At 43.4% G+C, this 26,124-nt stretch overlaps 1 protein-coding gene across 5 annotated transcripts in view; it reads left to right on the forward strand.

The window, feature by feature from the left end:
• LOC121286988 (E3 SUMO-protein ligase PIAS4-like) overlaps positions 1-26,124 on the forward strand; it is a 265,316-nt gene that overhangs the window by 31,622 nt on the left and 207,570 nt on the right. For 3 of the 5 annotated variants that reach the window (XM_041204388.1, XM_041204389.1, XM_041204386.1), the window contains exon 2: positions 19,281-19,805. In XM_041204388.1, coding sequence (XP_041060322.1) covers positions 19,293-19,805 — 513 coding nt within the window. In that variant the 5' untranslated portion in view covers positions 19,281-19,292. Of the gene's footprint in view, positions 1-5,223; positions 5,329-19,280; positions 19,806-21,933; positions 22,094-26,124 lie in introns of those variants that run through there. The other 2 variants (XM_041204387.1, XM_041204391.1) reach the window with 2 other exon arrangements.

The following is a 26,124-nucleotide window of genomic DNA, read 5'->3' on the forward strand; positions in this document are numbered from 1 at the left end:
TGTGTGTTTTTATTTTTTCACTTCCTCAAAATTTATCTTAATATTTCAACTCCAGAAGTACTACCCTCCCTCTGTCTCCAACTGCCTGTTCTTGATTGTCCTATCATTCCTGGCATCCCACACAACATGTCACCTGCTCCTTTTTGTGTCTATTATCTTTTACAGTGCCAACACTAGGAAGCAGGCACTATTTTTGAAAGTGGTGATAATTCTGGCCACTCAACAGTCTGGTTATTGTAGGCAAAGATAAAAACAAAAAACTGCAGATGCTGGAAATCCAAAACAAAAACAGAATTACCTGGAAAAACTCAGCAGGTCTGGCAGCATCGGCGGAGAAGAAAAGAGTTGACGTTTCGAGTCCTCATGACCCTTCAACAGAACTAAGTAGAAATAGGAAAGGAGTGAAATTTAAGCTGGCTTAAGGTGATTATGTGTGTGTGTGTGTGTGTTGGGGGGGGGGGGGGGGTGGGAGAGAAGTGGAGGGAGGGGGGTGGTTGTAGGGACAAGCAAGCAGTGATAGAAGCAGATCATCAAAAGATGTCACAGACAACAGAACAAAAGAACACATAGGTGTTGAAGTTGGTGATATATATCTAAACGAATGTGCTAATTAAGAATGGATGGTAGGGCACTCAAGGTATAGCTCTAGTGGGGGTGGGGGGAGCATAAAATATTTTAAAATAATAGAAATAGGTGGGAAAAAGAAAAATCTATATAATTTATTGGAAAAAAAACAAAAGGAAGGGGGAAGAAACAGAAAGGGGGTGGGGATGGAGGAGGGAGGTCAAGACCTAAAGTTGTTGAATTCAATATTCAGTCCAGAAGGCTGTAAAGTGCCTAGTCGGAAGATGAGGTGTTGTTCCTCCAGTTTGCATTGGGCTTCACTGGAACAATGCAGCAAGCCAAGGACAGACATGTGGGCAAGAGAGCAGGGTGGAGTGTTGAATGTGGAACATTCCTTGTTCCAGTCCTACTCCGGCCCCCTTCCACAACTCTTTCTCCGGTACATCGATGATTATTTCGGTGCTGCTTCATGCTCTCGTCGGGACTTGAAAAAATTTATTAATTTTGCTTCCAATCTCCACCCCTCCATCATTTTCACATGGTCCATCTCTTTGACACTTCCCTTCCCTTCCTTGACCTCGCTGTCTCAATCTCTGGTGATGGACTGTCCACCAATATCCATTACAAGCCTACCAACTCCCACAGCTACCTTGACTACGGATCCTCAAACCCCGCTTCCTGTAAGGACTCCATCCCATTCTCTCATTTCCTTCGCCTCCGTAGCATCTGTTCCGATGATGCTACCTTCAAAAACAGTTCCTCCGACATGTCCTCCTTCTTCCTTAACTGAGGTTTTCCACCCACGGTCATTGACAGGGCCCTCAGCCGTGTCTGGCCCATCTCCTGCGCATCCACCCTCACGCCTTCTCCTCCCTCCCAGAAACATGATAGGGTCCCCTTTGTCCTCACTTATCACCCCACCAGCCTCCGCATTCAAAGGATCATCCTTTGCCATTTCCGCCAACTCCAGCATGATGCCACCACCAAACACATCTTCCCTTCACCCCCCCGTCGGCATTCCGTAGGGATCGTTCCCTCCGGGACACCCTGGTCCACTCCTCCATCACCCCCTACTCCTCAACCCCCACCTATGTCACCACCCCATGCCCACACAAAAGATGTAACACCTGCCCCTTCACTTCCTCCCTCCTCACCGTCCAAGGGCCCAAACACTCCTTTCAAGTGAAGCAACGTTTCACTTGCATTTCCCCCAACTTAGTCTACTGCATTCGTTGCTCCCAATGCAGTCTCCTCGACATTGGAGAGACCAAACGTAAACTGGGCGACCACTTTACAGAACACCTGCGGTCTGTCCGCAAGAATGACCCAAACCTCCCTGTCGCTTGCCATTTCAACACTCCACCCTGCTCTCTTGCCCACATGTCTGTTCTTGGCTTGCTGCATTGTTCCAGTAAAGCCCAACGCAAACTGGAAGAACAACACCTCATCTTCTGACTAGGCACTTTACAGCCTTCCGGACTGAATATTGAATTCAACAACTTTAGGTCTTGACCTCCCTCCTCCATCCCCACCCCCTTTCTGTTTCTTCCCCCTTCCTTTTGTTTTTTTCCCAATAAATTATATAGATTTTTCTTTTTCCCACCTATTTCCATTATCTTTAAATATTTTTAAATCTTTTATGCTCCCCCCACCCCCACTAGAGCTATACCTTGAGTGTCCTACCATCCATTCTTAATTAAAACATTCGTTTAGATATATATCACCAACTTCAACACCTATGTGTTCTTTTGTTCTGTTGTCTGTGACATCTTTTGATGATCTGCTTCTATCACTGCTTGCTTGTCCCTACAACCACACCCCCCCTCCACCCAACCCACCACCACCCCCCCCACACACACACACACACACACACCTTAAACCAGCTTATATTTCACTCCTTTCCTACTTCTACTTAGTTCTGTCGAAGGGTCATGAGGACTCGAAACATCAACTCTTTTCTTCTCCGCCGATGCTGCCAGACCTGCTGAGTTTTTCCAGGTAATTCTGTTTTTGTTTTGGTTATTGTAGGCGTCTGGTTTCCAATCTTTTTCTAATGTTCACTGGAACAAGACCATTTAGGCCATCGAGCATGTTCTGCCATTCAGTGAGTTCATGCCTGCTGCTCTTTAACCTAACCTAACACCATATCCGTTAATACCCACAGATAACAAAAGTCGATCAATCTCAATTTTAAGGTTCACAATTGATTGAGCATTAATTTCCATTTGCAAAAGAGTTCCAAACTTCTACCATTCTTTGTGCTTAGAAATGTTTCCTAATTTCACTCCTGAAAGGTCTGGCTCTAATTTTTAGAAATGAGCACTTGGCTTGTATTCCCCAACCAACAGAAATAGTTTCTATCTACTTCACTTTCACTTTAATATCTTGAAAACTTCAATCAAATCATTCCTTAACGTTCTAAATTACATGGAGTACAACCCTAGTTTATCTAATCTCTCCTCAATGTAAATTTTGGAATCCAGATGTCATACTGGTTAACCTCTTCTGCACATACTCCAAGACTAATACATCCTACCTAACATGTGGTATCTATAACCACTCGCGATGCTTTAGGTGTGGTCTAACTAGTGCTTTGTATAGCTGTAAGATAGCTTCTACCCCATTGTATTCTAGTTCTCTGGATATACCTGTTTATTACATTTTAATAATCTATGTACCGAGATTGCTAAGTCTCTTTGGACCTCTACTATTTCCAGTTTGTTTCAATTTAGAAAGTACCCTGTTCTATCCTTTTAGGTCCAAAGTGGACGACCTCACATTTGCCACCATTGAAATCCATTTGCCATAGTTGCGCCCTCTCACTAAAACTTCCAATATCGCTTTGTAATTTTATGCTTCCATCAACAATGTCACCTACCTTTATGTCATCAGCAAATTTGGATATGTATCTTTTTATCCAAAAGTCATTAATAAATATGATGAATAGATGAACCTGCAACACAGATCCTTAGAAGACATCACTAGTCATATCCTGCCAATTATTCCTATTCTCTGTCTCCTGCTACTTAGCCAATTTCCTTATCAGGTCAATAATTTGCCTTCAATTCCAAGGGCTTCAACTTTAATTACCAGTCCCTTATGGAGGACATTATCAAATGCTTTCTGGAAACCCATAAAAATACATCCATTTACATTCCCCTGTCCGCTACTTTAGTCACCTCTTCAAAAAAATCAGTCAGGTTTGTTAGGCATAACCTACTCTTTAAAAATCTATGCCGGCTCTCTCTGATCAGTTGAGGATTTTCTAAGTGTTCAAATTATAGACTCTAGCAATTTCACAACAACAAATATTAGGCTAACTGGTCAATGATTCTCTGGCTTTCCTCTCTTACATTTCTTAAAACACAGAGTAACACGTGTAATTTTCCAAACTAAACGAACAGTTCCTGTGGAAAATTATAGTTAGGGACATCTGCAATGTTCTAACCTACTTCCTTTAAAACTCTGGGATGGAAATCATGTGATCTTGTCACTCTTTAGTACCATTATTTTATTTATTACTATTACTTTTCCTATGATAATTTGTGAGTTCCCTATTCCTGATTCAATATTAGGAGCCACGTGTTCACCTCCTTAAACTGCTTATTCTTATGACAATTTGCACTGTTTTAGATAAACCAGAGATTATAACGCTTGGAGTTCTGTTCCATGTCAGAAGTGGATTTCCCTTACATTGTACCCTATTGTTTACACCAACCTATTCTGAACCTGCACCATTTTTTTTAATATGTGTGTGAAGTCTGTAACAAACTGGACAAATACTGCTCCCCTCCCCAAATGTATCAGAGTGTCTCCAACTCGCACTTCAGCTCAATGAATTTGTGGAGAAATCTGAGATGCAGTTGTTTTCACTCTGGACAGTCCCAATGTCAACTAACCCCAACATACTGCAGCTCAGACACACACAATCTGCTCTGCCATATCTCAGTCTAAATTATTTATATCCACTTTTTAGTATTTAACTTTTTTCCACAAGCTAACTCGGAATTAAGCACCAAAACAATGGACAAAAAATCTTAAATACTTGTTGCCTGAAGTTTACACAAATCACTACAAATATTGGAAGCAAAAAATTGCACTTCCTTCTCCCTCTGCACCAAATTCCCACTTGCACCACAGTCTCAATTTTGCACTCTGCCAACCATACTCAAAATGACTGCAATCTACAAACCTGAAATCTTATGCTTATCTCAGGTGCTAAACCAAAGGCCCACGGCTTTACCCATCAGGCCACTTGGAATTCCTAATTGTTCCTTGACCATCTACTGTATCTACCTAAATAAGGGCCGCTTGTTCTTTCCCGCTTGCTGTTTATTGTACTTAGCATTAGCATCTATAACACCTGGGCGCTCAACCCAGTCTCTACCAATTCTTTGCCTGCTCTGCCGACGGTCCTGAGCCAGGGGTCCAAGTAGTCTGCTGACACTTTGCCCCTCATTCCCTTCCTCCTCCACGGAAGAATCCTTAGCTGGGACCTTCCTTTTCGCTGGTCGTCAATCAACGATTACTCCATTCACTTTAAAGGACGGAAAATCGCGGCGTGGCGAGGACATGAGTGGAAATCTTCAGCCCCTATGTCAACAGCAGCCTGACACGCTGTAGTTGCGGGCCTCCTGGCAGCGGCGGCGCTATCGCGCCAGGTCCCGGTTACTGGGTGGTGCTGTCGGGCTTCCCGGCTGCGGAAAGGCTTCAAACCTCCTCCCTGGATATAGCGTCGACCTGGAAATCTGCACGGGGAAAACCGTAAGAAACCGATTTACATTTTAAATCCGTTTCCTGCTCTCGTTCATGCGCAAACTTCCTAAAGATCAAAGAGACCCCGCCCGGAAATAGTAAGGTCCAGGTCCAGTGATTCTTCTGTCGCCACCGCTGAGTGTGAACGCGGCTCTCGGGCCTCTCACACTTACTGCTTTCGCTGCTCCGACCATTCTGCTGCTCGGCTCCAGGAGAATAAGCCATTCAAGGGGCTATCAAGCGCCTCCCTCCACTGAGGCCTGTTCCAGCGGCTTCGCTTCCGCCAGGCGGCTCTTCGACCTCCAGAAAATAACTAAACAAAAGGTCACCCGCCCGACCCGATCCCGGCAGCAACTAATCAAAAGGTCACCCGCCCGACCCACTTCCATCGAAAAAATACTTCCTCAACACCCCTCCATTGATATTTAACACCCCGAACCGTTTCATTAAACCTTATTTTGCACTGTTTTTCATGTTTCCTCTCCTATTGTCACATTTTGAGTGTTTTAAGAAAGATGTTCACTTGCACACATGCCAGCTGTTATTGTTCGACGAGGACGTGGTTGTTTCGGGGTCCAATCATTGCAATCCAACTCCTCAATGAGTCTATGGGTGTTTCATAATAGACATGTTCCATTTCCGTTCTGACCATCTGAACTTCTAAAAACTGACAACTTAAAAATATTGTGCAACTGAAAAACCGTCCTAAAACTATTTTGTTCAAAGCAACTACATAAATTTAAACAGAAAATGCTGGAAGGGTCAGGTGGAAAGGGAAGGTGTTAAACATTTCAGATCGGTGACCATTCAATGCCCAATATTCCAGCAATTGTATAGAAACTCAAGATTTTATATAGAAACTGCCATTTTTGCAGCAGTGGATTTAGAAAATTTTGAAATAAAAATTGGGTTCTGAAATAAGCATTTCACATCCTCAGAATGTCCCGAAGCATTTTACAGCCAATTAATTACTTACTTTTGAAATGTAGCGACTTGTATTAGGTCTCCCTGAGACAGCAGCAGGGCCTTAGTTTAATGTCTGAGCTGTGCACCTCTAACAATGTAGTAGTACCCACCATTAAAGTGTCAGCCTTGACTCAAGGATAGCATTCAACTCTGTCAGAAAGTCATAGATCTATGACCAACTCTTGATTTTGAACACAATCTGTCTATTTATAGTAGTGAGTGCTGCACTGCCAAAAAGTACTATCTTTTAGATGGGACATTAAACAACAGGAAATAAAAGATCCCATGGCACTATTTGAAGAAATTCAGGGAAATGCTCCCTTTGTCTTGGTCAATATTTATGCCTCAACTAGCCTCACCAAAACCAGATTAACTGGTCATTCATTTCATTGCTGTTTTGTGGGACCTATGGACAGTAGAGATGTGATAGACCAGTGAGTGCGTTGGAATAGTCTGGTTTAGAGTAAACAAGGGTATGAATTAGGGTTTCAGCAGCTGCTGAGCTGAGACGGGGCAAAGTTGAACTATGTTATGGAGCTAGAAGTGAGTCTCATGGGAATGATGAGTTTGGATATGGCATGAAGGTAGATAGGGGAGAAACTAGAGAAAGACGCGGGCCCAAGACTAGGGCAGGGGGGAGCTTTAGAGGAAGTTTGGCCAGGCGGGTAAGTGGGAGAGACGCAGTAACAGAGGCTGATCAGATGGTCTCGATCTCAGTGACAAAGAAGTTCATGAGCTCCTCCACTACTTGTTGGAGGTGAGACAGGGAAGAGGAGTTTAAGACGACAGTTTGCAGTAGAGAAAAGAAGCCAGGGGTTATCGTTGCATTTCGAGATGATCCTGTAATAGTGAATGATTTTAGTAGACAAGAGCAGCACTCTTGTGTTTTATGTGCACCAACCAAAACTGGTGACGAATGGCTCAACCAGTTGTCCACTATATCTATTCAAGTCTATGTCCCTTGGATTTAAGAAAGCAGCAATGAGGGCAGTACCAGGGGTAAGCTCTGAAGAAGGGTCATACAGACTCGAAACGTTAACTTTGTTTTTCTCTCTCCACAGATGCTGACAGACCTGAGTTTTTCCAGCATTTTCTGTTTTTGTTCTGGGGAAAACTGCCAGGGTGAGAGAGAGTGTAATGGTTTTATTGAGAATTAAAGGCAACAAAGGTGGAAGTGAGGGTGTGGCTGGACAAATCAGAGGCTGCAGAGGGCCAAAGGCTAGACATTTTGAATGTTCAGTTGCAAGTGAATTGGGTGATAGTTTTTTCTGCAGAGATGGATACAGAAGGGAGTGGGGTGGGGGCATGGAAGGGGGATGTGGGTAGTGAGTGACTAAAGCAAGTGATCAGAGATGGCCTTACTGTGATTGATATGATGGGACTAGCAAGACCACACGAGATGGCAAGGTCAAGGGGATGACATGAGTATGGATTGGGAGTTTGCACAGAGGGAGAGGATAAAAGGTTGGTGAACTCAAAGGAGCAAGAGCATGATGAGGTCCTAACATCTTCAGTTGCCTCATCCATCACAGACCTTCCCTCCATCATGTCAGAAGTGGTGATGTTTGCTGATTGCATGGCATGCTGTTCCATTCACAACTTCTCAGGAAATGAAGCAGTCTGTACCCCCATACAGCAACATCTGGACAATATTCAGGCTTGGACTGATAAGTGGCAAGTAACTTTCATGCCAAACAATGATCATCGCCAACAAGAGAGAGGGTCCAACCAATGGCATTACCATCACTGAATCCCCCATCAGCAATAACCTGGAGGTCACCATTCACCAAAAACTTAACTGGATCAGCCACATAAATACTGCAGCTACAACAGCTGGTCACAGGCTGTGTATTCTGCGTCAAGTGTGTCACTTCCTGACTCCAAAAACCTTTCCGCCATGTACCAGGTACAAGCTATGAGTATGATAGAATACTTTCCAATTGCCTGGATGAGTGCAGTTCCAACAACACTCACAGCTTGACACCATCTGGGCCAGAACAGCCTGCTTGATTGATACCCCATCCTCCACCTTAAACATTTACTCCATCCGCTACCGGAACATAGTGGCAGTAGCGTGTACCATCTACTTCTTCGACAGTACCTCCCAAACCTGTGACCTCTACCATCTAGAAGGAGAAGGACAACAGGTGTGTGGAAACACCAGCACTTGCAAATTCCCATCCAAGGGACACACCATCCTAACTTGGAAATATATTCGCCTTCCTTCATTGTTGCTAGGTCAAAATCCTGGAATTCCCTCCCTGACAGCATAGTGGGAGTACCATCACAACACGAACTACAGCAGCTCCAGAAGGCAGTTCATCACCACCTTCTCAAGGGCAATTCAGGGTGGACAGTAAATGCCTTGCCAGGAATACCCACATCCCAGGAACAATAAATAAAAATTTTAATAAGTAACAATTGGGGAATAAAGTTCAATAACTCCCAGACTGAATGTTGCTGCAGCTAACACTTTCTCATCCAATGATTTATAACCACTGGGAAGGTACACAAAACCAACAGAACAAACTCTGCTGTAAATATGTCTGCATACTACTTCGCCAGTCAGTCTTATTTAGGGCCTGAATGGCACTATCAAAAAACAATGAACCTGAATGTATGATATGATTAATTTCTTCTAATGCAATACATGTTTGTGATTGACATTTATTCAGCCTGTTAGCAGCCTCCACACAAACTGAGCTGTTGGCTTTGTTTCATGGTAGGTTGGTCAAAGATGAAAATAAGGCATCATTTCGAGCTCAATTCCAAAACAGAAACAAAGGATGATTTAGGATCTGAGAAACTTCCTAGCAGGAGAAATTTCACATTAATGATTAATGACGTAAGAGTTGAATTACTCTCACTGTAAAGGGGTTAGGTAGAAATGAGAAATATACACTTTGCAATATAATAGCTTTGCGTAAAATTTATTTCTTGGAGACAGGCCATTTGACTCAGGCTATATGGGATGTTTATCCTGAACAGGTGCATATTCTCATCCCACATACCTTTCCATTCCCATATCCCTTTATCTGAAGAAGAGTCATACGGACTCAAAACATTTACTCTGTCTTTCTTTCCACTGTCAGACCTGAGTTTTTCCAGCAATTTTTGTTTTTGTTTCAGATTTCCAGCATCTGCAGTATTTTGCTTTTAACCTTTTATCACCCTTTCCTTCAATCTTCCTGCTAATTTATTTTTAAATGCTAATGTAGACTCTTCTTTAATAACTAACTTATTAATGCATTTCACAATCTTGTGTAAAGTGTACTTCTGCTCTTTGTCATAAGTTTCTTGCATTTAATCTCTGGCATTAATGGCTTTTAGTGTTGCTTCTGCATATTGGAGGTGGAAGTGGAAGCTTGTGCCAGAATATGAGTTCCTAACAACGGGTTACAGAGATGGCAAAACACTTCAATAACCTTGTCAATTGTTTGTGCACCGAATGGAAAAACTTGCATTTCTATACTGCTTTTCATGACCTAAAGATATCTCAAAGAACTTTACAGCCAATTCTGAAGTGTAATCATCATTGTAAAGTAGAAAACTAACCAAGAAGTACAGGGAGGGGGGAAATCAGGGGCATATAGATGCCATATTGAACAGAGAGAGGAAAAATGCAAGAGAAATAGATGGGACACAAAATGAGGAAAGGAAAGGCAGAAGAAGGCATTCAGAGGGGAACTATGATGGTTAAAAAAAAGTGGATGACAGTGAGGAAAGAGGGATGAAATAGTAATGAAAAGAAGGAGAAACAAAGGGAATAAAATAAGCGATGGTGATGAACTGGGATAAATGGAATGAAATATAAATAATGAAGGGAGGAGGGAAGGGGCAGAAGCTGACAGTGTGGCAGGAGAGAGAGAGTGCCAGCAATAACTGAGAGGGAATGGGGAGAAGGACTTCCAACATGAGGGCAAATGTGAAAAATTGACTGGGAAAGAGAGCCCCAATCCAACACTTTTCCCCCATATATTGCTGTTCAAGCTGATATTTTTTCCTCTTCCCAGTCATTCTTGTACTGTTCATACCCCAGCCCAAAGAACTGCTCCAGCCCTCAGTGTTCCTTCAGCTTCCCCAAGTTTCTCTACAGTTCACTCTCTCCATTTTCTGCTCCCACTCTCCCTCACTGTGTTCATGCTGGCTGCTTTTTCACTGTCATTTGCTCCCTGCTTACCTCCAATTCCTGGCTCTCCCCATGTATTTTTTTTCCTTGTAAGGTATTCATCTCCTGACCTCCCAGATTCTGCCACCTCCTCATTTCACACATTCTGTTCTGTACTGGTGCTATGCATTATATTGCCTTCCTTACTTTCTCTCCCTTGACTCTTGCCCTTGAATTCCATCATCTTTTCCCTCCCGTTTTCTCTGTTCTTTCCATTTACTCTTCCATCTTCTACTTTACCTTCTCTCCCTTGCCCATTCCATCTCGCCATTCAGCTGTCTCTGCCCTTCTGTAGTCTCTCCCCCTTTGCTCTTAGCCAACATTCTCTACTCCCTTGCATAGTCTTCCCTTTCCATTTTCCTTGAGTTTTCCCTCCCACCATTCCCCCTCTGTTCTTTCCACTTACATGCTTTGTTCATTCTCCTTACTATTCCTTTGCATTTTCCCCACCACAATGTCCTAATGCCTTATCTCTTCTCCCCAAGTCAATCAACACCTTTGGCTAATGTAAGAGACAGATCCTGATCTTCCTCAGCACATACTTAGTTGCTACACATCCCTGTTACCATCTTTGTATACTAAAGATGGAAATTCCCATTCTATCAAGAGTTCCATCATTCAGTTTATGGGTGGAAGTGGGGGCCACTGGCGCTGGGCATGCATGAGAAAGGAACTGGAGCTTGTCTTGATGCATTAGTCACCAGAGCTGGGAAGGGATAAATAGAGATGCAGAAGGCACCATTTTGCTAGTCTGTGTCAACACAAAACTGGCACTCATTGAAAATCAGTGTTTTGGAGGCCCAGAGTGAAATACTAGTGATTAACCTGCTTTCTGCTGATATGTGGACCTTGTAACCCCATGATCAGGAGTGTGCCCACTCCTGCCCATTATCTAAGTAAACAATTGTAAAACCCAGTAATTGAACAGAAAACCATCATCCATCACCAAGAGTGGCTCAGTAGTATTACCATTAACCAAGCTGGTGGTGTGTTGATGAACATAGCTGCCAGACTGGACTTGTTGCATATTGTAAGAGAACCAAAATGAGGAAATAATTCATTTGCCCTTGTCCTTATCAATCTACCTTGGACAACATTGGTGGGATTGAGTGCCACATTATTTTTTTCATTTACGGAGTGTGGGCGTTGTTGGTTAGGCCAACATTTATTGCCCAACCCTAGTTGCCCTTGAGAAGGTGGTGGTGAGCTGCGTCCTTGAACCGCTGCCGTCCCTGTGGTGTAGGTACACCGCAGTGCTGTTAAGAAAGGGATTCCAGGATTTTGACCCAGCAACAGTGATGGAATGGCAATATATTTCCAAGTCAGGATGGTGAGTAACTTGGAGGGGAACTTCCAGATGGTGGTGTTCCCATGTATTTGCTGCCCTTGTCCTTCTAGATGGTAGAGGCATGGGTTTGGAAGGTGCTGGCTAAGGAGCCTTCGTGAGTTTCTGCAGTGCATCCGATAGATGGTACACACTGCTGCTGCTGTTCGTCGGTGCTGGAGGGAGTGAATGTTTGTGAATGGGGTGACAATCAAGCGGGCTGCTTTTTCCTTGATGGTGTCAAGCTTTTTGAGTGTTATTGGAGCTGTACTCATCTAGGCAAGTGGAGAGTATTCCATCACACTGCTGACTTGTGCCTTGTAGATAGTAGACAGGTATTGGGGAGTCAGGAGGTGAGTTACTCGCTGCAGAATTCCTAGCCTCTGACCTGCCCTTGTAGTTACAGCATTTATATGACAAGTCCATTTCATTTTCTGGTCAATGGTAACCCCTAGTATGTTGATAGTGGGGGATTCAGTGATGGTAATGCTATTGAATGTCAAGGGCGATGGTTGGATTCTCTTTTTTTGGAAATGGTCATTGCCTGGCACTTGTGTGGCGCGAATATCATTTACCACTTGTCAGCCCAAGCCTGGATATTGTACAGGTCTTGTTCCATTTTGACATGACTGCTTCAGTACCTGAGGAGTCGCAAATGGTGCTGAACATTGTGTAATCATCAGCGAACATCCCCACTTCTGACCTTATGATGGAAGTAAAGTTGTGGTCTTTGTGAACACCAAGTTCCATATTCTAATTAAGGACACTCTCCATCATGTTGTGAGGCCCCCACCACTGTAGTAAATTTGATGGATTCAGAACAGATCAAGCAGCTCAAAATCCAGGCATCCATGAGGGGCAGTGGGCCACCAGTAGCAGAACTGTATACCAGAACAATCTGTAACCTCAACATAGCTCCAATGTATCCATTATCATAAAGTCAGTGCATTGACCCTGAATTGCAGAAAATCATTCTGCAAGTAGCACCAGGTGTAACTAAAAGTTAACTGCTAGCTTGGTTGAGCATGGATTACATGCAGGCTACAGACAGCTAATGAGCCCAGAACCAATGGATCAGGTTGTAGCTTTGCAACACTGTAAAATCAAGAAGTGAATGGTGGTGGACAACTAAGCAGCTAACAGGATAAGTAATATCCACGAATATCCCCATTTTCAACAATATAAGAGCCAGTACAAAAGTGCAAAACACAAGGCTGAAGCATTTGTAAATGAGTGTCACTTTATGATTCCTCTCTGCCTCCGCCTGAGATACACACCTCTGCAGATGCAAGTCTTCAGCCAATTTGATTCACTTTATGTGACATCGAGAAAACAGCTGAGTGGAGTGAAGATAATGCATTGATCATCTCCAACAAGTGGGAATCTGACCACCTCTCCTTGGCATTTGATGGTATTACCAAGTCTTCCACCATCAACACCCCAAGGGTCAGTGATCAGAAACTCAACTGGACTAGCAACATAAAAGTCATGGCTAAGAGCATTTGAGGCTGAATTTTTCAGCGAGTAGCTCATCCTGACTTCCCAAGTCTTCTCCACCATCTACTAGACATAAGTCAGGGATACAATAGAATATTCTCCACTTGCTTGGATTGGAGCAGCTGTGACATCTTGCAAGAAGCTCGACATTATCCAGGACAAAGCAGTTCGCTTGATTGTCAATTCAGACATTAGACACTAGACATTAATGTCAACCACCTGCATACTATCTAAAGGATGCACTGCAGCAACTCGTCAAGGTTTCTTTGGCAGTACCTCTCAAACCCATAGCCTTAACCTAGAATCATAGGGCAGTAGGTGCAAGAGACCACCATCACCTCGAATTTCCACAGCATTGTCACTTGGACATCACCATTCCTTCATCGCTGGGTTAAAATCTTAGAACTGCCTATCTAACAATATTATTGGAAGAACTTTACCACCAAGATTGCAAGTAAGAAAAAAACCCTACTGCCTCCTGATCAGCAACTAGGGATGGACAATAAATGCCATCCTTGGCAGTAATGCCCACATTCCCAAGGGTGAATTTTAAAAATGCTACCATGTGATTCCTCTCTTGTAGATTAATTGAATTTGCACTATTTCAAATAGACACTCAAGCTGCAAAGCAACCGGCAATTTGTTTAAATAAAGCAGGCTAATGAACAGCAATTTAATGCAAAGCACTATACAATCTGACAGTAGTTATGTACTTTATAACAATACCTTACCATTGTATCATGTCTTTAATATACAAAATGTTCCAAGGCATTTTATAGTAGCAAGAGAAAGGGAAATGCTAAGCCAGAAGGGGAGTTTATGGTAATTGATGACTTGGAAGAATAAAGTTCCATTTCTTTGGATTTTGTAAATGCATATGTCTTTTTACAACCAACTACATTTTGCCTTAATTAGCTGATTAGCCATTCTTGAACAGTAGCATATGTTTGTCATTGAGTTGGTATATTTGGAATAACAAATCTAATATTCTACTCAATCAGCATTGAAATAACCTGTAAAACAGGAACAACTCAATATTTCTGCAATCAGTCCACATTGGCATATTTAGATCATTTTTGTTTTACAGAAAGCTTAGCCCAAATGAAAAATTGATCTTTGCCTGCTTGAACAAAAATGTGTACCAAGTTGACTGGCCAATTTTCTGTGTGAATCAAGGTTACTAATCCCTCAGTCACTATTGCTAGTAACAGAGAATTCAAATCATTAATGTAGTACAGACAAAAATACAGGTTGTCACATCCCCCATTAGTCATTTCTTCCCTATATCTCTTTCCATCAACTCTTTGATCCCACACAGCTCTTCCATTCACCACTATTATCTTTTTTAGCATAGAACTGTAGAATTTCACAGCAGTAAAGGAGGTCATTTATCCCATCATGACTTTACCAATTGTCCGAATATGCTATGCACTTACTTCTTTTCTCCTTATTTTTCTCCTTTTAACTTTTAAATTTTAAATAGTTATCTACTTAAAAAAGGCTTAATAGATTCTTACATTCATCATTGTTTCTGGTAGAATATTCAATGTCCTCACAATCCTCCAAGTAAAAATTCTCAGCCTTTTCTTTTACTGTTTTGGTGATGACCTTGATTTGATACCCTCTATTGACCCTTATAAATTTATAATTTTGAACATGTCTATAAATGCTCTTTTTTTTTACCCACTGTTGCACTGAAGAGCTCTAATTTCTCCAGTTTTCCCAGATAACTTAAGTTTCTAATCCCCAAAAACATTGCAGTGAATCACTTTTACAACTTCTCCATAGCCTTTCTAAAGTCAGGAATCCAAATTGGGCATATTTCAATTGTAATAATAAGATAAAAACAAAAAACTGTGGATGCTGGAAATCCAAAACAGAAACAGAAATACCTGGAAAAACTCAGGTCTGGCAGCATCGGCTGAGAAGAGCACAGTTGACGTTTCGAGTCCTCATGACCCTTCAACAGTTCTGCTGAGTTTTTCCAGGTATTTCTGTTTCTGTTTTAGTTTCATATTTCAATTGTGCCCAACCAATAATTTGTTTTTAAGTTTACTTAACATTACTTCTTTGCTTTTGTTTTTGATTTATTTATAAAACCTAGGATTCTGTTTTGTTTACTGTAATCAAAAAGCAGAACATTGCGGATGCTGGAATTCTGAAATAAAAACAGAAAATGCTGGAAATATTCAGCAGGTCAGGCATCATCTGTTGGGACAGAGGGAAAAATGTTCTGCCCGTCAAGAGGGAAGTGCAGGAGCGGGCATGCCTTCGATCAGCACCCCGATCAGCGGCGTGCCGCCATTTTACATGGAATGTGCTCCCTGTGCAGGTGGGGTGGAATTCCCTCAGCTGGGAGTGCACTCTTTCGCGCATGCACTGATTTGCCTGAGGCTAAGTGCTGCTTCAGGGAGATTGGCTCAGAATTAAAATATGCACTAAAAATGATAGATAAATTTCCCTGATATGTCCCCTCATGTGACACTGTCACAGGAATTGGGACATGTCCATAACTTTAACTGTAACCTTTATTAAAAATTTAAATATCCTCATGAAACCTCATTCCGCCTGTGGATGAGGTTTCATGCTTTTTCTGAAGCCCGCTAGGGCTCCCGGCCTGCCTGCCAACCTTAAGGTTCAATGGGCAGGTCCCTTAATAATTTTAATTAGTTTCTCAATGGCCTCAATAGGCCATTGGCAGGTCAGCAGGCGTGCAGCTGACTCGGCTGTGCCCCCTGCCGATCTGAAAATGGAAATGATGCAGGGTGACGTTGGGAGTTATACCCAATGTCCCGCGTCACTTTGCACATCGGCGAGTAGGCCCGCCCTCGCTCGTTGATCGGAAGATCCTGCCCAGAGAAACAGTTAAATATTTCAGGTCAATGATCTTTCAACAGAGAGGTTATATTTCTAATTTTTCCCACTGCTGATGATAGGTCAACAATCTGAAACTTTAATTCTGTTTTCTCTCTCCACAGATGCTGTCAAGAGTATTTCCAGTATTTTCTACTTTTGTTTTGTTTACAGCTTTTTCAATTTGTTTTCCTACTTTTAAAAATTTGTTTATCTAAACCCCAAAGCCTTTGCAGCTATCCTCCTTTTAAATGTTGATCTGTGATTTTCCTCTGTTACTCCTCCTCCGAAATGTATAATCTCACATTTCTCTACATTAAATTTCAACTAATATCTATCTAACTAATCTACTAACCTATCTGTATCCCGAAACCACTGTCTCTTTAAGCTTAACTATCTTTTCTATTTTTGTCATCTGCAAATTTTGATACTATACCTGATACACTATAGAAAGCAGTAGAACCAAATCTCAGGTGGCCTAAGATATTTGTCCTATGATATCCTTCCAGTCCAAAAAATTTAACTAACCACCACTCTGTGTTTTCTCTCCTTTAATTAGCTTCCTATCCATATTACCACATTGCTTTTAATCTCATATCCCTTGTTTTATCAGCAAGACTCTAAATATTATTTTACAAAGCACCTTTAAAACATTTATTTAAACACATCTACTATTTCCTATATCAATAGATTCAGCTGCGTCCTCACAGAACTCCAGTTTGTCACACAAAATTTGCTACTTACTCATCCCTGTGGCTTCTCAAAAGCCTGTTCCTTTCTGTCTTTGAAATACTTTGCTCACCAATAGTCATAACTTCCAAATTTCATTAGTAGACCTCTATGAAATCTTTTCAAGCCAAATAATGTTCATACAAACTGCACTGTCTACCATAACAAGTGTTACAGCAGATCCACTTGCTTGCAAAAGACTATTAGTGGAATCTCCTGCTCGAGGACTAAGTCCCATGGCAGGGAGGGAAGGTTGGAAGGATTCCCGCTGCAGAGCACAGCAGGTAAACCCGTGCAAATCGCACAATGTTCCGCTTATTAATTACGCAGCCGCAAGGTTCATGTTGAATCTCATGCCGAGCTTGGCCTAAATAGCCAAGTGGTTATGATACTGGGTTTGTAACCCCAAGATCAAGGGTTCAAATCTCACAATGGCAAACTATGAAACAATGTAACCTCATCTGAATGGGAACAGATGGAAACGTGTTTGTACTCGAAAGAGTTGAATCTCATGCCGAGTCAGACAGGAAGTCTGCAACCCCACCATCATGTCCAGGCACCATATTTAAAAGGCACCCAGACACCCCCCCCCGCCCCTCAAAACACACACCCTTGCAAACACCCTTCATGGACACCCCCTCTCTCCCTTGCAAGGTTGCCCATGCCCGGACGCCCCTCTCTAGTACTTCACCTCCCAATGCCCACCCTCCTTCATGTGTTCCAAGCCCCCCCCTCCCCACCTCTTCATGTGCATGCTATCTGCTGCGCAATACACTGCCAGCACCCGGGAGAAGAGCAATGCAAATGGCGAAGGCAGCGTCCAGTGGCTGGTAAGTCAAAGAGATCTCCTATGCCAGGTGCACACCACGTTTGCAAATCGGGAAACAGAATGGTCTGATTTCCCATTGGCGGGGTGGAAGATTTCACAGGGGTGCAAGATTCTAGTCTGTAGCTCTGTTGATGAGCATTCTTGATATGCAAATTACGACCCCGATATTCACCAGCCAGAAAGGTGACCTGCCGTGAAAGTGCTGAGGGGAAAACTGCGACTTGTTTCCCCTCTGGCAGAATTCCAACTTTTGGCTTCACTCCAAATTTTCTAGTCCCACCCGCCCAATTCCCGCCACTGGCGGGACCGGAAAATTCCTCCCATATCTTGTTCATATTGACCTCACTTACTGTGCCATGATCTTTGAGTTCCACATTTAATGTCAACCCTTGCCTATAATGCTGTAATTGCATGCTTCTTGTTACAAAGTGATGAATTCCAGTTTCAAAGAATCTGGGAAAGCACCTTTACTGGGCAGAAAATTTTGGATTGGAAATAATGCATACATTTTTAAAACTGCACTATTCCCCTCTTGGGAAAGAAAAATTCTTAAATGTAAAATTAGGTCTTTATGTGACTCTCAGGCCCTCATCTACAGCTACTGAATAATCAACATTTATTCATTATCTTACACAGGAAAAGCTTTAAAAAATAATGGGAGACTGCTCCTGTTCCTGGACTCCAGTGCCCCCCCCCCCACAAAAAAAAATAGAATTCATCTTAAGCCTCATAAAAATGAAAATTAAGCTACTACTCTGGCCTTGAAAATAAAAAAAGCAGCTTTTGCTTGTACCTCCAGCTCTTTTTCACCACTCTGTGGACTTCAGCTGTGTGCCCTTGTTGGCCCTGCTCTTTATCCTAGCTCAGGTCTATTATCTATGCCTGTTATCTCTTCTCTTGGCTTAAATTTTAATTTTTTTTTTTAAATTCCACGGCTTCTGGCTGCCATTCTACCTTCTCAACAGCAATTAGGGATGGGCAACAAATGCTTGCCTTGCCAGCGACACTCACATGAAAGAATTTAAAAAATATATATATTTCTCTGATTGATCTTCTGACTTCACCTTTCTACTCTGTCTGCATAAGTTTAAAATGCCTACCAACTCAACTCCCAGCTTCTCTCCTGCCTCTTCCTCTGTTTCGGTCTCTGACTTTAAATTTGTCACAAAAAATGTTATCTTGGCTCAGATTTTGCTTTCTTGCTTCCATGAGTATGGGACAAAATGTTACCCTCTCTCCTTTAGGACTTACATGGTTGTTGCTGCATTCCTAGCTTTCCTTCCTGCCTACTGCTCTTCAAATCTACCTACAACCCTGCTGGCATTTGGTCCCACTAGGTATCTTCTTGCACTGGTTCTCCATCCATGTAATCATGCTGCGAGCATGTTCATTCCCCTTACTCTACCCTGCTTTAGGTTCTTTTGTATATTCCATGCCTTTCTCGCTTGTGCTACTGTATCTATTTTTGTGTGTTTCAATATGCTTTTGTTAACATTATTTTCCCTCAGAATTTGAGAGTTTCATCTATAATGGGTGACCTGTATGATAGATAGTAGGCTGTCTTCAATGCTCCTAATCTCTCTTCTACCAAACAGTTCTTTTCCAGAATGGAAGCACCAATGTCTTCTGATCATGAAGTCCACTCTAGTCCAGAGGAACATGTAGAAGTTGAAGTGTCTGTTTTCCAGATAGAAAGGGAAGAACCCGAAGATGCAATAATACGAATTAGACTGGGTAATCGACTACGGCAACGAAGGCGACGGCAACGTCTTCGCGCTGCTAGAGCTGGCACTGAGAGAGCGGAGCCTCTACAAGCTGCATGTCCATTACAGGCTGTTGGGAATGAAACTGAGCAACCAGAAAATCATTCAGCGATTTCACAGTTGAGTCAGGAAGAGCAACAGGAAAGTCTTTCTAATGGTCACACTGCTGAGTCTTCTGCTGTTGAGGATTCTGATGATCAACTGGCAAGAAGTAGAGAGGCTGCTAGATTAAGTGAGTTTGAGCGAATCCTAAGACGTAGAGAGACTATACGATTGAGCCAACAAAGGCGAAGAGAGCGTCTTCGTAACATGAGTCGAAGTCTTGAGGAATCTCCTGATCCACTTGCAAGATGTCGAGTGAGTGTAAGATTGTATGAACAACAACGTGTAAATCTTAAAACTTTAAATGGTCTTCATTATCCACATGCACCGTTGTGGGAGATTGAGTGTGTATGTGTGGAAAATTTGTAATATAGTAAAAATCTTACCTCGGTGTGCACAATTTGGGGGTAATTTTGTCTTAGGGCAATAGGGTAAACCAGAGAATATTGATTCAGCCACCCATGATACATCTCATGATTTTCAAAATCAGGACTGACGTATGAGTGACTGAATCAATATTATCTGTTTTATACTATCACCCCAAAATCAAAAAATAGCCTTTTAAATTACTATGGTCACGTTTTGTTGCACTCTTTTTGTCGACCTTTTCTCATTATAAATTCATCTGTCCACATTTATTCGGGGCTTTGCCTAAGCAATCTTATCACCCAAGCAGCACAATCTGGCCATCAGATTGTGCAATCCAGCCACCAGATTCCCAGCTCTCTTGAAATGCTTTCTGAACTACTTTTCTCAATTCATACCATTGAAAATATGGGTTCAAACAAAATGTAACAAAACCTCAGTTACATATTTCGCAATAACATGATTAAATGTATCCATTGATGTGTTTTTTTGATATGTGTTCTAATGGCTTTGTTAAAGTTTTCACTTGAAGATTCCAGACTCTCCTGGAATTAGACTTAAAGGTCTTTAAATTCAGTCACTCCAATTTTTGGGTGCAGGGGCCGTGATTCGTGGCATGTACAGACCCTTCGGAAATGAGGTAGTTTCTTCTACCCACCTCATGTCCACGATTGTAGTGAGACCAGGAGCAGCTCTCGCATAGTCTCGGACTCCAATTCTGTGCAAATGTCCTCTGCAAATTCTAGGGGCCAAGTAGCATGGGAAGAAATCACACATGCTCCAGACACCCTTCCCTTTTTAAAAGTCCAGCCACTATAAAAGAGAAGTTGCATCAATGCAATGCAAGCTCCTGGATAACTGCCATTCAGGGACACCTCAGGGGAAGGGGAGGGCTCCTACCACACTGGACACACTAGGCTGAATTTTCTTGACAGTTACTTTTCCGTCCATCAGGACCATATTCCAGTTGCGAACTTGATCGCAGTGGGTCTGCCAGTCCAATCTTCCAGGAGGCATCTAATCAAGAAGGCACCTCCTGAATTGCCAGCCAATTAGGGATGGTGAACAAATTGAGGAGGCAGGAGGATAATTCAGTGTGCATAATTGCAAGGCTGGCCAGCAGCCTTCATTATGTCTGCAGTAAAAGTGCTGCAGAGGTGAATGGAGCAGCAGTGGGTGGGACGAAATGAGGTGCAATAAGGCTGAAGGACCCAACAGCCACTTCTTCACTCCCAGCACTATCTGTGACTTCAGTCTCCAGGAGATAATCATGCAATTGCAAGCAGATGATCTCAGACTTGCCAGTTTGCGCTGTTAACATTCAGAATTCATTTTATGCCACTCAGACTACCTGCTGCGCAATCACCTCTTGGGAAAGTTGCAGACACAGCATGGGTCCAATGTGATGCTGGTAAAATGACATTTTTCTTGGAAATTGCAGATAATTGATTAATTAACAACCTCAATTGGCATCTCACAACTGCCAAGCAGATTGCTGTCAGTGCACACAAGCTCACTCTGGGCATGCACAAATTTTTGCGATTTTTTTTTCAGCACCCCCCCCCCGCCCCCCTCCCCTCCAAGAGTCGAGGAAAGTTCCCCCCACTGTGTCGAGAGGTCAAAGCCAGAAGGTGCAGGAAGCTCTAGAGGCTAAACCCTCCATAGGGAATGGGAGCCAGTGGTGAGAATGCCCAGAGTGTGGCTCCACAAACATGGCAGCAGTACTGCAGAACACTTAATTATCTTACCCATGCGGTTAAGTGAATGAATGCTTCTGCACATCACATCCTCTCACACTACTTATTGCACCATATCCCCATCACTCATCCAGCAGCACACTTTGACACTCAGGACTCACCCCTAACATCATTACACTACATCTCACTCGGCTATCAATGCTGCTAGCCTCATATCACGTCTCACAGCCTCTAAATATCTCTAGTTATTTAGCTATGGGAGGCACAATACCCAAACACAATGACTCAAAGTCACTGACATTCTGCCCTCTCTCTTGCAGGAGAAGGTCACCTACAACAGGCGGGAGAGGCAGATGAATGGCAGAGGACCATTATGAATCTATCCCCTCAGTGTCCTCGAACAGATAGTCCTCAGGATCATGGGCACCAGTGCTGCCTAATTAGCAGCACCAGGTGCCACCAAGGCCATCCTGGATGACGGTAAGAAGCTGCAAAATGCACCTACTCACTCCTCGTCCTGAAAGGTGTCACAAAATGCAAACTGCAGATGGAGAGACTGTGGATCTTCTGCTTTCCTCTCCAAACCTTTTCCCTTACTGCTACCCTTCCCTCATGGCACTAGAACATTAGAGACTAGTTTGGAGTCAGGATCTGCACGTGGTAAGTCATGGGCACAAGCGGACTGCAGCCAATCCAGGAAGATAGGCTGTGTATGAGCTCCTTGAGGGGCGACATCGCACACCAGGTCTTCTGCAGTAGACTTAGATGAGGACCTTGATGGGGCAGACTACAGGAAAATGCTGATTTGCATGCACACTGAGATGCTTGGTGCATTGGCAGGCCTGCCAGATAACCTACAGTCACTGGCTAGAGCCTTGGAGTAGACTGGCTTCACCATGGTACAGGGCTTTGCAGAGCTTGGAGCCATCCTTTCCACTGTGAATTTGGTGGACAACTCCATGGCCATACTGCCAGACTGAGCCATGATGGCACGTGCTGGCCACTATCTCAATTTTTATTTCATCACAGGCAGAGAGGCCTCCCAGTGTATCAGCGCTGTAGTGGAAACACAAGAGGTCATAAAATCCACAGCTGCTGGTGTGCAGGCTTTGACTGCTGTCGCCATCGATGCGGATCTGTGTTTGAAGGGACATGCAGGCTCTCATAGCAGTCCAGCAATCTGCTCCAGCAGATTATGAGGATTGCTCAAGTGCTGCCCAATGGGAGTGATAGCGACACCTTGGAGAACAAATCTGCTGCACTCTCTCAGGATGATAGCATTAGTGAGGCCACCACTACCATTCTCCAAATGTCCTTGCTGTTGCTTCTCAGCAGCTCACAAAGACTGCTGCCACCCATCCTAAAGTGTCTGAAGCCAGCTTCAAAGCCATCTGAAGTCTCCACCAGTGAAAAGTCAGCTGCAACCACTGGAGTAACACTGCATAGAAGCACTCGGCCAGGCAAGGGCACCCGCAAGACAGGCATTTAGGGGCTACACAATGGTGATTAGTTCTGTTTCCTGTACTATTGATGTATTGCTGGATAAAGTTCTTTTACGAAAGTTTTGGCTGTGATGTTTGTGATGGGGGTCTGAAATGGATGCACTGAAAGGGAATAGTGGATCCAAGTTGAGGTACAGTTCCATTAAACTGAAGTGAAGCATCACCAAGTGGTCCCTCTTGGTCCATCCAGTTGTGCAAAGGACACTTTGCTTCTCCTTCATCGCTTTTTGAAATGACCTCCAGATCCCAGGAGACAGTGGCTAGACCCTCATAATTCCTAGGTAGTGGAGGAACAGTTGTGTGCTGCAGTGATTCCCCCCACAAAGCAATCTAAGCAGCTACAGGAGCTCAATGTCTGCTTTAGGAGCCTGATGGTTTGCTCTATTTTATTTCTGGTGGCTCCACTGACTTTCAGAGTTTGCAGTGAGAGCCAAAGATCTTTGCAATATTTAATTTGGAGGAAATTTCCGCTTATCCAGTCCTGAACGTCAGATAAGCAGTTTGACAATTTAGAGACAGGACAAGAGTCCAGAGAGGTGGTAATGAGGTAAAGTTGGTTGTTGTCAGTGTACATATGGAGACTGATGTGTTTTTGGATGATAAGAGGCAGCATGTAGCTGAGAAATAAGAACGGGACCAAGAATAGATCCCTGGGGACAGCAGATGTGACGGCACAGGAGCGGGAAGAGAAACCTTTGATGGCAATTCTCTGACTTTGATTAGATAGATAGGAATGGAACCAGGCAAGTGCACCTGGAAGACAGTGGAGGCATTGGAGGAGGATGGTGTGTTCAACTGCGTAAAAGGCTGCAGACAGGTCAAGGAGAGATAGCTTGCCTTTATCACAGTATATGAGATGTCATTTGTGACTTTGATAAGAGCCATTTTGGTACTGTGGCAGGGTTGGAAACCTGATTGGAGGAATTCAAACATGGAGTTTTAGGAAACATGGGTATGGGTTTGTCAAAAAGATGGTTGCTACCAGGATGGTAGCATTCACTGAGATGAATTTCTTGGTGTGGTCGTACACAAATGCACATTGACTGAGTGATAGCCCTTGTAGTTGCGGTATCACTCCTTGTTATACGTGGAGCCCACAAAGTCACGTGCATGCAGTTGATGGCAACCTGCACCATTAGAAAGCTTCCTATCTTGGTGAACCCACATACTCTTTTATCTTGATCTTCCCTAAGAAGAGGATGAAATCCCCTCTCCTTATGTAGAGTGCCTCTGTGACCTCCTGGATGCTTCTGTGGGCAGCGAATTGTGACAAGTTGCTAATGTTGCCAGCTTCCATCTGGAAGGAACCTGTTCCATGGATTGAAAGGGTGACTATCTTCACAGCCACTGGGAGAGCCATCCTCACCCTGCTTTGGAGCCCTAGGTTTTTGTTTTGGCGGTGATACAACTCCATCACTACCTCCTGAGACACTGATGTTGGCTCATTGTAGTATAGAACTGGAACTCTCAGAAGAGCTCCTTTATTGATAGGCCCTCCTCCCTCTTTGCAGAGGTTCTCCTCTCTGCCCCCCCACTTTCATTGAAAAGTAAGCGGTGCAGTAAATATTGCCCCATACCTATCTATGCAAGGCAATGTATTTTCTGCCTTATGGCCAGCAGAAACCTCCAAATTCCCCCAATAACTCACCAGAGTCTTTTTACAAACCTTGCCTGAGCTCAAGTAAGTCAAAAGCACTTGTTCAATAATTCAAATAGCTTCAGAACAGGGCCCCATCTTACTTCCTCAGCTTGTTTCAGGAGTGAATAAGATGTTCCCTGTACACTTGTTGACTAATTTTGGTATTCCAGCGTTGTATCCCTGTTGACAAGAGTGACATTGTGATCACAATATGTTCATTGACTTTGGGCACACACACGGGACAGAAATACATGTGCTACTCTAAAATTCACACCATGTGGAAAGCAGCCAGCGGCTGTCCTGCAGACTGTTGCTATCATGGCTGCAGACACTAATGTTCAAAGGGTCTTGCAGGGTTTCACAGCAGCACAGCCATCCATCCTCCAACAGATTATTAGAATTGCTGAGGGGCCACCTTAGGAGAGTGATAGTGGCTTCATGGAGCATGAACATGTTGTCCTCTCTCAGGATGACAGTATTTGTATTCCTACCACCCTAATGTCCTTGGTGTTGCTTGTCGCCCAACCATCCCAGATTGCTGCCACCCATGCAGAGGTGGTACAGTCCAAAGCCGAGCCTTCCAGGCAAAACTGCTCGAGGTCATGCTGAAGGTCACCTGTAGTCTACCCTATTGAAAGTCAGCAGCCTTCCACCAGCAATGCTGCAGCTACCAGAATAGCAAGGCAAAGGATCGCTAGGACAGGCAAATGGCACATGGGAGTAAGGCACTAGGAAAGTGTACAAGGGTGATTAGGTGATGTTTGTACGTAGTAAGGCATGTTTTGATTCATAAATTTGTTTATGAAGGAAATGCTGCAATGGTCAGTAAGAGGGAAGATAAGTTGTGGGATTGTTGACAAATGGGGAAGCTTTTACTGATATCATGACAAGTCCAGCCAGAAAGGCTGTGTTTGTTGCCAACTTCCTTCCCTCTTTCTCCTCTGCTGGTCACCTCATAGCTGGTGGTAAGGGTTGTTCCCTAAAAATGGTGAGGTTGTGCAACTTGCAATAGACCACCACAAAACTTGCCATGCACTTTGCCAGGTACTGTAGGGCTCTTCCAGAATGGTCCAGGAAGTGTAATTTAAGCACTGTAGTGATTTGCTCTATTACATTTCATGTAGCAAATAGCTTTTGTTGTGTGCATGCTGTGTGCATGGATTGCACATCAGAGTCATGAGCTACGTCGTCAAGGGATACACAGCACAGCAGACAGCTACAGAATGAAAGCATTGTTACTCCAGCCAGGATACTGGGTCTTGTCCTGCATGATACATAGGTCAAACCCTAGCTGGCTATGCACTTGTTGAATGTTGAGGGAGTGGAATCCCGTTCAGCTGTGGTACATCAGAGTTGACATGCAGGGCCAT

Source organism: Carcharodon carcharias, chromosome 14 (genome assembly GCF_017639515.1).
Source record: "Carcharodon carcharias isolate sCarCar2 chromosome 14, sCarCar2.pri, whole genome shotgun sequence".
In the NCBI taxonomy this organism is placed as follows: Eukaryota; Metazoa; Chordata; class Chondrichthyes; order Lamniformes; family Lamnidae; genus Carcharodon; species Carcharodon carcharias.